At 38.8% G+C, this 12,678-nt stretch overlaps 1 protein-coding gene across 3 annotated transcripts in view; it reads right to left on the reverse strand.

Moving 5' to 3' along the window:
* Window positions 1-12,678, reverse strand: part of EPB41L4A (erythrocyte membrane protein band 4.1 like 4A) — a 255,958-nt gene that overhangs the window by 149,582 nt on the left and 93,698 nt on the right. For all 3 annotated transcript variants that reach the window (XM_059175658.1, XM_059175656.1, XM_059175657.1), the window contains exon 2: window positions 454-558. In XM_059175658.1, the coding sequence (XP_059031641.1) occupies window positions 454-558 (105 nt within the window). The remainder of the gene's footprint in view (window positions 1-453; window positions 559-12,678) is intronic.

A 12,678-nucleotide genomic window follows, 5' to 3' on the forward strand; every position in this document is an offset into this window, starting at 1 on the left:
TTACTCTCTCAACTTCTAAAGCTTAGATAAGCACCTTTTCACACTGTATTTTTTCTCTTTAATCATTTATTTTCTTAAAAGGCAGTAAGTAGTATCTGTCCCTTCAGAAGACTAGCCACTCGCCTCCTAACACATTACCTGGCTTACTTAGTTCTCCTAACAGTATACCTGAAAAGTACTCTATGATATGGCTGTAAAAATGCAAACCAGCAAAGTCTTCTGCAAAGAGAAGTACACACATATAAGTTGTGAATCCTGCCACTCTATATAGATTTTTGGCAGAAAAGGGAAAAAAAAAAAAGCTAAACATTTTAGCAAGGAAAAACATGTTTGAGGCTTTCAAAGTCATTTTCGGTTACAAAGAAACTACCTACTTAAAACCACATCAGCAAAGGCCAGAGAGAGAGTGTATTTTATAACCAGAAAAATTGAATGTGAAGTCATTGTACTCACTGTCTGATGGCTTCTGTCACAGTAACGCAGCCCGAAATAATCTATCTCCACGAGGTTTATGTGACGGAATACGTGGTCAAGGACAACAGAACCTTTTGTTGACTTCTGCAAAAATAATTCACAGTTTTATTTTTTTTAACATGGTGTCTCATCTTTCTCAGTGGGACATAGTCACAGCTTCTCATCTTCTCTTAGCTTCGCCCACAATGGAAGTGATTTTATTAGCCCATGGTTCCCTCTTTGAGTTTTACCTCAATTACAAAGAAAAGCAGGGTTGTAAGTAAAATGTATTAAAGAAATTCCTTTGAAAAAAACATTTTTAAATTGTAGTGGGTTTTTAATTAATATAAGCTTCTTTTCTTAGGGGATTGTAAATTATCTTCCAGACAAAATTCTTATCTTAATAAAGATAATCTTTTATATGAAGAGCAACTAATGAATTCACATCAAAAACCACTCATGTTGCTTAAAATCCCACAGTTCTTTCACTTGAAAAAGCAATTTTCACCTACAGCGTTACTATCACAACACAGAAGATACACAGAATTAAAATAACAATAGCCAAAGCTTTTATTTTCAATCCTCAACTAATAAACCCACAGATTAAAGCTGCCCAAGTTAATGTTCTGAAAAGCCCTTGTGAAGAAATTTTACTTTATCTCTTTCATATAAGCAGAGATGTAAAGAGAACATTTCCCCTGCTTTCTAAGATCTAATATATCAGATCTAATATATTAATTACCAATTATCACATAGCTGAAGATAAACATTTAATCAGAAAACACTACTTCACATATCATATTAATCTTGAAAACAATCCATTTCAGAGGCCCACTGATACAGACTTTTCCTTTCTCTTGCCCCACCCAGGCAGGTACAGCAGGGGAGCAGAAGTTCCCAAGAAGTCACACACTGCGTTAATGAAGTAGGGCTTTCTTCAGCTGTGGTTTTCCTCAGAGAATTACCATCACTCGTTTACTTGTATTGGAGAGTACTCAGTATTGCACTGCTTTTAGGAAATGAGTTGTGACATAAGGGAGATGTTTTGATTAAATGCATTGTAAAAAGGGGCACCTAGGTGGCTCAGTGGGTTAAAACCTCTGCCTTCGTCTCAGGTCATGATCTCAGGGTCCTGGGATCAAGCCCCGCATCGGGCTCTCTGCTCAGTGGGGAGCCTGCTTCCCCCTCTCCCTCTGCCTGCCTCTTTGCCTACTTGTGATCTCTGTCAAATAAATAAATAAAATCTATAAATGCATTGTAAAATGGATGACAGGTGATAAAGGCACACACTGAGAGAAGACTGTTCTTGTTACAAATCCCAAAGGTATTTTTGTTTCCTTCTACTAAATTACCTTGGTTAAACTTAATTGGTGTCCTTTTCAAAATCCATTGGATAATACATAAACAAAAATGCCTTCCGTGATGGACCTTTGGCTTGGGACACGTTCTATACTAACAATGCCATGTCCAGTCAATTATTTGTTTGTGCTCATGTACTTACACGTTTAACTAGGGTAAAAATCTGGAAAGAAAATTACTCTTTCAAGGATACACATACTTAAAACTACAACGAGCACTGCCAAAAAGACCATTACAATTTATTCAATGAAAGTACATTTCCCCATACCTTTGCCAACAAATTCTCTCGAGCAAAATTTTCCCCATCTGACTGAACAAAAAAGAGTTGAGAGGGTAACTTTCAATTTGCATTTTCCTGACACTTATAAAAGTAGGTGCTCTATCATCTACCTACTAACCAACTGCATTTCTTGGCATTTGGGTTAGGTGTTCTCTGCCTTGAAGATTCACTCTCTCCTTCTTCCTTTGCTCCACCACCCAAAAAAATTCCATTATGTATATATACCACCTCTTCTTTATGCATTCATCTACTGATTGGACACTTGCGCTGATTCCATAGTTTGGCTATTGTAAGTAATGCTGCAATAAACACAGGGGTGCATATATCCCTCTGAATTAGTATTTTTTGATTCATTGGGTAAATACCCAGTAGTATGATTGCTGGATTGTAAGGTAGCTCTATTTTTAACTTTTGGGGGAAACTTCATATTGTTTTCCACAGTGGCTACACAAGTTTACACTCCCACCAACAATGCAAGAGTGTTCCCCCTCCTCCACATCCTTGCCAACACCTGTTGCTTCTTGTGTTTTTGATTTTAGCCATTCTGACAGGTATGAGGTGATATCTGATTGTAGTTATGATTTATATTTCCCTGATATGTCTGTTGGCCATGTGTATGTCTTCTTTGGAGAAATGTCTGTTTAGGTCTTCTGCCCATTTTTAAATTAGATTTTCTTTTTTTAAGTTGTGTAAGTTCTTTATATATTTTGGATAGTAACCCTTTATCAGGTACGTCATTTGCAAATATCCACTCCCATTCTGTAGGTTGCCTTTTAGTTTTGTTGTTTCCTTCCCTGTGCAGGAGCTTTTTATTTTGATATAGTCCCAATAGTTTATTTGTGCTTTTGTTTCCCTTGCCTCAGGAGACATATCTAGAAAGTTGCTAATAGCCAATGTCAAAGAGGTTACTGCCTATGTTTTAGGACTCATATTTAGGGTTTTGTTGTTCTTTTTAAGATTTTATTTATTTATTTGACAGACAGAGATCCCAAGTAGTCAGAGAGGCAGGCAGAGAGAGAGAGGGAAGCAGGCTTCCTGCTGAGCAGAGCCCGATGCGGGACTCGATCCCAGGACCCCGAGATCACGACCCGAGCCGAAGGCAGCGGCTTAACCCACTGAGCCACCCAGGCGCCCCCACATTTAGGTTTTTAATCCATTTTCAATTTATGTTTGTATATGGTGTAAGAAAGTGGTCAAGTTTCATTCTTTTGCATGTTGCTGTCCAGTTTTCCCAACACCATTTGTTGAAGAGCCCTTTTTTCCATTGTATATTCTTTACTGCTTTACTGAATATTAATTGACCATATAATTTTGGGGGTTTTTTCCAGGTTTTCTATTCTATTCTGCTGATTTAGGTATCTATGTGCTAGCACCATACTGTTTTGATAACTACAGCTTTGTAATATAACTTGCGGTCCAGACTGTGATGCCTCTAGCTTTTCTTTGCTTGTTCAAGATTGCTTTGGCAATCTTGCTTTGTGGTTCCATACAAATTTAGGATTCTTTGTTCTAGTTCTGTGAAAAATGTTATTGGTTATTTTGATAGGGATTGCTTTAAATGTGTGGATTGCTTGGGTAGTATAGACATTTTAATATTTGTTCTTCCACTCCATGAGCACAGAGTATCTTTCCATTTCCTTGTGTTACCTTTAATTTCTTTCATCAGTGTTTTATAGTTTTCAGAGTACAGGTCCTTCTCCTTTTTGGTTATTCCTAAGTTTATTCCTAAATATCTTATTATTTGGGGTGTAATTAAAAGCAAAAATGTTTTCAAATTTCTCTTTCTGCTGCTTCATTATTAGTGCACAGAAATGCAACAGATTTCTGTACACTGATTTGTAACCTCTGACTTTACTGAATTTGTTTATCAGTTCTAGCAGGTTTTTTGGTGGAGTCTTTTGGGTTTTCTGTACAGTGTCAGGTCATCTGCAAATAGTCAAAGTTTTACTTCTTCCTTACCAATTTTGGATGTCTTTTATTTCTGTCATTTGTCTGACTGCTGTGGCTAGGACTTCCAGGACAATGTTGAATAAAAGAGGTGAGAGTGGACGTCCTTGTCATGTTCCTGACCTTAGGGAAAAAGCTCTCCATTTTTCCCCATTAAGGATGATATTCAGCTTGCTAATTTAATAAGTAACTCTATTGGGGTTTTGACTGGAATTAAACTGAACTGATAGACTGGATGACTTGGGGCATAATGATAGGGTATTTACAAAGTGAAACATATGTTTTTCTCTTATGTTCTTCAAGGATGTTTTATACTTTTTTTCATGTAGGTCTTACAAAATTCTACTCAAACTTTATGGCAGGCAAAATTTACAAAGTGCCCTCTCCCCCAAAATAAATCCTGTTCTAATCCCTAGAGCTGATAAAATGAACTGTCAATACTATTACTGTGTTATGTTATAAGTCACAGTTAGCCTTAATATCAGGAGATCATTCAAGTGGATCTGACCCAATCACATGGGCCCTAACAAGCAAAACACTTTCTCCATCAACAGAAACAGGCAGAATGTAAGTCAAAGATTTTCAAAGCATAGAAACAACTCCACAGGTCCTTGCCACTTGAGAGATGGAGGGAGCATCTGAGATAGCAATGCTAGCACCCTCAAGGAGCTGAGAGTAGACTCCGAGTAAGGAAATGGAAACCTCTGTCCTACAGCCACATAAACTGGATTTAGCTAACAACCTGAGTCTGGAAGCAGATTCTTCCCCAGAGCCTTCAAAGAAGGACTCTGATAACCAACACCTTGATTTTAGCCTTCTGAGATTAAGCACAGAACCCAGCCATTCTATCCTGGATTTCAGACCTACAGAATGGTAAGATAATAAATAGGGGTAGATAGATTTAAGCTACTAATTCGCAGAAATTTGTTATACAGCAACAAAAAACTAACATATGCTTATTCATAGCAATCTTATAGTTTTATTGTTGTTTTATTATGCTTTCTAATTTCTAACATATTAGCAATTAATTCTTCCACACTGGTCTATTCACAGCCATCTTGCTAAACTTGTATCAGTGAAAAGAATTTGTCTGTGGAATCTTTTTACATAACCACATTTTCTACCAATAGTAAGTTATTCTAGTTTTTCTTTTCCCAACTCCCCCTCCATACATTCTTTCCCTTACTGCATTAGTTGGGGCCTCAACCGAAGGATGACTGGTAGTTGTGAGAACATGATCCTAATCTTCTTCATAACTTTAACATAATTGCTTCTAAAATCTCATCACTAAGTATACTGGCTGCTCTGTACCCCTTGTACCTCTTTATCAAATAGAAGGTTCCTTTTATTTCTACTTTTTGGGTTTTTTGTTTTTGTTTTGTTTTAATCTGTTTTGATTTTTTAATTAAGAGTGGATGATAATTTTTTTTAAAGATTTTATTTATTTATTTGAGGAAGAATGAGTGAGAGAGAGGATTAGAGAGGAGAAGGTCAGAGGGAGAAGCAGACTCCCCAAGTTGCTGGGAGCCTGATGCAGGACTTGATCCTGGAAGCCCAGGATCATGATCTGAGCCAAAGGCTCAACCAACTGAGCTACCCAGGTGCCCGAAGAGTGGGTGATAATTTTATCAAGTCATTTATGGGAGTCTGAAAGGACAAAAATGATGTAATCATCTATGAGTTATATTAAAAGACTTTCTAATGTCAAATATTCTTCATGAAGAATTTTCTAGTTTAGTTCTTTTGTTCTAGGTATGTACGATCAAACCCCCTCCCTACTTGGAAAGAATCCCCCACCCTGCGCATCTTCCTAGAGGCAGGAAACAGACTCCATACCCCAACTCCTGGCAGCTGAGACATAACACATGATCTGGTTTCAGCCAAGAACTCTGACTTCTGAGCAAGTGATACAAAGACAGATGAAGACCTGAGAATTCATTCATGACAATGGCTCCCATTATGGTAGGGTGTCCAACAGCAGAGGCATGCAGAGGTGAAATCAAATGGGACAGGGTACAGTGATGACTGATTCCTAACCCAGGTTTCCCAGCATCCTTGAGGTACTAAAGGGAAGCAGCCAGGCAATCCACTGGCTTCCCTTCCCTTGCCCACAGGAACACTAATTGTGTACGTTTGGACCTAAGAGCCATGCCAGGGTCCTCGGTAAAAATCCTAGGAATGCAGAAAATTGGGTCCAATGGTATACTCAAAATATCATGAATACCAACAGTTTATCCTAGGGATGGAAGTGCAACAGGCAGACCTCTTGGTTGCCAACAGTAACAGATGACTCTGATGAAGTAACCAAAAAAGTTCACTGAAAGACACTGGTTTTATCTCACAGTCTCTATGGTGCTACCCTGATGGTGGGTCTGTACTCTCCTAATCCCAGTACAGCCACAATCACTAAGCATGGAGCCAACCTTCACCCATCACCACCTCCCTCCTGTGGTTCTGCCCAGAACCACAGTTTTCACCAATTGTTTCACCTACTTTAGTTTTCACCTAGAGTTGTTTCACATTTGCCTTTTGCCTCAGGAATTTTTTTTTTTTTTAAATAATTTCTGGCTGATTGAGATCCACCTTTCTTACTGTCCAGGCTGCTGTGGGTACACATGCCTAGCTTTCCTCTTACTTGAAAATACTTCTGGAAGGCTGACATATGAGCCTAGTGTTCCATTTCAATCTAATCCCTCCCCTGGATCCACTTTCCTACCCAGACACAGACAGGAACAGATAGAGTAACTAGAACAAGTAGAACCACATAACTCCACCTAATTCCTCTGTCCCAAGCAGATGGAAAAGTGCCTCATGAACAGAAGAGGAATGAGTTCTGCTTGAAATTTCAGCACTGAGATGGGGTAGAATTTGGGGGGGGAGGGAAATACAAGTATATATATACACATAAACATATATATAAATCAAGGGTATCATTATGAAAAACACTTTATGCCTATAATTCCACAAGAAATGTTAGCTTCTTTATACATATAATCTATTTATAAATGGTAAATAATAGCCTACTCATGAAGAATACACACAAAAGCAAGCTTAGAAAACCAACTTAGCAGTTTGCAAAGTATATGAAAATAGCAGAAGTTTCATGCCCAGAAGGGAATCACCATTCTCCAAAACTATCACTCCAAAAATACCAGAGCAGAGTCTGTCGATCTTCTACAACAGCTTTTTATTTATACAGAATCTGGTACGGAAAAAAAATTTTTTTTCAAAGATTTTATATATATAACACACAGAGAGAGAGAGAGATCCCAAGTAGGCAGGAAGGCAGGCAGAGAGAGAGGGGAAGCAGGCTCTCTGCTGAGCAGAGACCCCAATGCGGGGCTCGATCCCAGGACCCTGAGACCATGACCTGAGGCAAAGGCAGAGGCCTAACACACTGAGCCACCCAGGTGCCCCAGGTACGGAAAATTCTTTATAAATATCATCCTTTAGCTCCTTGTTATCCTTTATGGAGAAACCACAAGGAAAACATGCAGTGTTCCGCAATGAATCCAGATCTACTTAAGAAAAAACATGGGATCTCATGATTCCCTCAACAGATTTCTGTTATGTTGTATACATGAACCTGGAGCCGAGTTAGAGGAACCTCAGAAATATTGTATTTCTGTCCCTACTTCAAGCACATTTGTCCATGAAAACTTCTTCACTTCTCATTTCTCATGACAAGACTCAGAAACCATGGGCTCCATCAGTCAATTAGCTACTGGGGTTGGGGGTACACATCACCAGCCTGCATTTCTGCCAGTCCTGCCCTAACCAGCCCCTTCCAATCACCCTGTCCCCAATTTGTATCCCATTATTTATGCCTCCTACGCTTATGGAAAATTGCACTCTTCACGTGGATTCTTCACAGAGATTGCTGTGGGCTGTATTTTTCAGTTCAGATTGATAGTCAAGTTCAGAGGAAATCATCCTTGAATAAAGAAATGAAGAAGGGACAGAGAATGGACATGAGAGCCAAAGTAAGATTGAGAAGTGTACTAGGCAAGGAACAGGCCAACCACAGGATATATTACTAGAAAAGGATAATACCATTGAGGATATAATGAAAGAAACATATGACTTCACATATTTATTGAGTATATCCAAATTGAGTATATTCAAATATTTATTGTATATGCACAATTCAAGTATTTGAATTTTACAGTACATGTAAGCAAATGATTAATCTCCAGAAGATGGAAAAAGCATGCTAACAAATGCCACAGAACAAGATGCACCCCAGACTGTAACAGAAAGAACCTCAATGGGGGAAGCAGTTCACTTCCCTATGAGAACCCTGGAGAAGTTCTGGGGCTATGGAGTGACTAAGAAACTTCTAGAAAGTGAGACAAAGAAGGACCTGGTTATCATTAGGAGCATTTTTATGCATTTGACTGGTTACTCTGCATGCATTTTACTTGCATTAAAATGTGTTTTAAAAGAAAAGGTATGCCAAGTAAGAACTAGTCATTACTTGTTATTGTTCATAGAGTAATTGTTTTGTGGATCTGGTTGATTGCTGTGAGTATTAAGTAAGGAAGATGCCTGGAGACAAAATAGGGATATGGTGTTTCACTGTCAATTTCTTGACAACATTTCTAAACAATTCATACTCTCTGTTCCTCCCCCCCTTCAAAAACGCTACTTTAAGATCTTTCAATCCAAATTCCTCCCAAGCTCCTTGGGGAGCTAGCTCTAATCATTACAGACCATTATGTTCCAGTGTTGAGGCTACATGCCCCCAAGTCCTTAAAACATGAGACATGGGCCTTCACTTCTAAGTCAGATAGGTTAGTTTCATTTTAAGTTTAAAGATAATCTTTATACAGAGATAGATAGTTTTCCTTGGGCAATAAAATAAATCTGACATTTTTTTTTAAGATTTTATTTATTTATTTGACAGAGATCACAAGTAGGCAGAAAGGCAGGCAGAGAGAGAGGAGGAAGCAGGCTCCCCACGGAGCAGAGAGCCTGATGTGGGGCTCGATCCCAGGACCCTGGGATCATGACCTGAGCCAAAGGCAGAGGTTTAACCCACTGAGTCACCCAAGTACCCCCTGACGTATTTTTGTTTGCTATCATAAGGAAATCAAAAGAGAGTAGATACGAAGCAGTAAGAAGAAAATCAAGAAAGAAGTATCTGAGTTTTTTCCAACTCCACTCAGAAAAAACTCATTTAATGTTACAAGATATTAATTTACTTTTCAATGAGAGTAAATGCCTGTGACATATTTCTGGATTGTGAATTAGATACCACGTAAATCTAAGCAAATAGAGATAGATTACTTTTATTACTGACACACTAGCAGCATTTTGGAAAGAACAGAGCTTCAAGAAGCTTATAATCTTGAGAAATATTCCCAAATAGGACAAGTTTATTTGAAAATACCGTCAGTGAGGCTTTCAACCAGAACAAAGAATTTTTCGAATGAGTAATAACACCTTTGCAGATTAACACGACATTACAAACCAGAAAGGCAGGTTTTTGCCAGCTGCACAGAATGATAACTATTACAGTTCAGACAGTTTACTCCTTCACAAAGAGGAAAAGAACCCTTTAAAAATTTCCTTAAGGTTATGCCTTTAAAAATGCACTATATTGGGGTGCCTGGGTGGCTCAGTGGGTTAAAGCCTCTGCCTTCGGCTCAGGTCATGATCCCAGAGTCCTGGGATCGAGCCCCGCATCGGGCTCTCTGCTCAGCAGGGAGCCTGCTTCCTCCTCTCTCTCTGCCTGCCTCTCTGCCTACTTGTGATCTCTGTCTGTCAAATAAATAAATAAAATCTTAAAAAAAAAAAAAAAAAAAAAAAAAAAAAAAAAAAATGCACTATATTTTTATTTAGTGTTTTTAACATAATAGATTCCAAGTCCTGTGGGAAAACATAAATCACGTTACTTTTTTTTTTTTCCCAGCTCAGACCTGTTAGGATAAAGCAAAGGAGGAGCACAAAGGAGAGATTCTTCAGGCACCAATAGTAACTACTTCTCAGAACAAGTATTGTTAACCACCATCTGATGGTTTTTGACTAAGTTACCTTTATCCTCTAGGTGAGGAATCTATAAAAGAAACCCTCTTTTAGTCATTTAAAATAAAAACTAAAATGTTTGCTTTTCAAGGTGCTGTCTATATTTTTCATATATAGAAGTTTAGGGGCGCCAGGGTGGCTCAGTTGGTTAAGCGTCTGCCTTTGGCTCACTCGGGTCATGATCCCAGGGTCCTGAGATGGAGCCTACTTCTCCTTCTCCCTCTGACCCTACCCCCTGCTTGTGCTTGCTTTCTCACTCTCTCTCAATAAATAAAACCTTTAAAAAAAAAAAAGTGTGCTCACACAGACACATTTTTCTCAGACTTATCTAATGTTTCAGCCATCTATTGCTGTGTAACAAATCATCTCAAAACTTAGTGGCTTGAAGCAACAACAATTTGCTCTTGATTCTGCAATCTGGGTAGGGTTCAGAAGGGAAAGATGGCATCTGTTCCATCTGGTGTTGGCGAGAGAGGTGCACTTGAGCACAAGAACCCAAGACGGCTTCATTCATATATGGACACCTCACCTGGGGTAAGAGGCTGGCTTGGCCTCTCTCCTTCCCTTCATTGTTTCTCATCATCTAGAGCCTCTCTCTTCAGAAGCGTAGTCTCCCATGGTGACTGAGGGCTCTGAGACCACAAGAGTGAAGCTGCCAGGTTTCTTAAGGCCCACACCTAGCACAGCCTCCCTCGTGCTACACTCTGTCAGTCAAAGCAAGTCATCCGAGATGGAAAGGGAGGGGAAACAGATGCCATCTCTTAATAAGAAGAATAACAAGGAAGGATCACTGGCAGCCATCCTTGCACACAATCTACTATATCTCACTCCCCAATTTTTGTCTCTAAACTGGTTATATGCTTCATGATGTTCTTCCTCTGCTCAACTCATCTTTGCTGTAACAGTCTAAATTACAACAATGGAATAAATAAATTACAACAATGAACAGAGAACAAATCTTGAACATCTGTATTTACATGACTATGCTAGACACTTTCATATACTCTATTCCATTTAATCTCCACAAGAGCCATGTAAGCTTAGCGTTTTTATTTCCATTTTACAAATGAGATTGCAGACATTGGGAAAGGATAAGCAGTTTGGTTACAGTCACACAGAAATAAGTGGTTAAGGTAGGACTCTGACCCAGAAATATCAGACCTAAAACTCTTGAGTTCATGCTCTTACATAACTGGTTCTCAAACCATGGTCTGAGGATCCCTGGAAAGACCTAAAGATGTATCCAGCAGTCCATGAGGTCAAAGCTGTATCCTGAATATTTTGATATTTATCATCTTTTCTCTCTCACAAGTATACAGCTTTCCAGAGGTTACAGGGCAAAGGATTTCACAATAGACAGTATAGACAGCAGATGTGAGGATCAGCTATTTTCTATTAAAAGAGGTCTTAAACTTTCAAAAATATTTTTTTAAAAAAAAAGGTCACTCTCCTCATCTAAAATTGTCTCATTTTGGAAAATACAACTATTTCTATAAAAATATTTACACTGAGGACACCTAGGTGGCTCAGTCAGTTGAGTGCGTGCCTTCAGCTCAGGTCACGATCCAAGAGTCTCAGGATGGAGATCCTCATCGAATCAGGCTCCCTACTCAGCAGGGAGTCTGCTTCTCCCTCTCTCTCTGCTCCTCCCCTCTGCTTGTGCTCTCTCTTTCTCTCTCTCAAATAAATAAAATCTTTAAAAAAAAATTTACATTGACATGTAATGCAATTTTTAAAATGAATTAGTTTTATTTCTTAGCTTTAACTTACAATACTGTAAATATACATAGATAAAACCCTCATAGACAAAAGTTCTTTGAGGTCCTAAGTAATTTTATTTATTTAAGATTTATGTATTTATTTGAGAGAGAAAGAACGAGAATGAAAGAGAGAGAGAGAGAGAGAGAATGCATGCACAAGAAAGGGGAGGGGCAGAGAGAGAGGAAAAGTGTTTCAAGCAGACTGCCCCTTGAGTGCAAAGCCTGACTCAGGGCCTTATTCCAAGACCTTGAGATCATGACCTGAGCCAAAATCAAGAGTCAGACTCTTAACCGCCTGAGCCACCCTGGTGCCCTGGTCCTCAGGAATTCTAAAGCATGTAAGGAAATTCTGAGACAGAAAAAGCTTGAGAACTGCCTCACCATAGTAATAAGGGTGCATTATTGATGACACATATTATGAAACAGATTGTGTTCCTGAGTCTCAGATATTTGGGGGGACTTATAAAACCTTCTTCAGCTTATAGATGAGACACTGGGATCCACTAGATGAGTGAGCTGCTCACAGGTCACAGGGCTAGCTACTGAAGTTCTAGGAATAAAACCAATGGCACATGATTGCCACTGTACAAACATCTGCCTCTGTCTCTTACGGATCTTGTTAGAACATGAGTTCACAACAAATCTCGTCAGTAACAAAATAAAACTAAAAGAAAAAATGAAGCAGTACACAAGGAAGGTCAGAGATCAAATAATAGAAAGCAGCATTCTTCACCAAAAGGAATTAGAATCTCCACAATAGAGACCTATTTTCAAAACTATATGTAAAACATACTCTTTAGTTTCATCCAACATGCATTAAAAAATTCAGTATCGGGCGTCTGGGTGGCTCAG

The sequence above is a fragment of the Mustela lutreola genome, chromosome 5 (assembly GCF_030435805.1).
Source record: "Mustela lutreola isolate mMusLut2 chromosome 5, mMusLut2.pri, whole genome shotgun sequence".
NCBI classification, from domain to species: Eukaryota; Metazoa; Chordata; class Mammalia; order Carnivora; family Mustelidae; genus Mustela; species Mustela lutreola.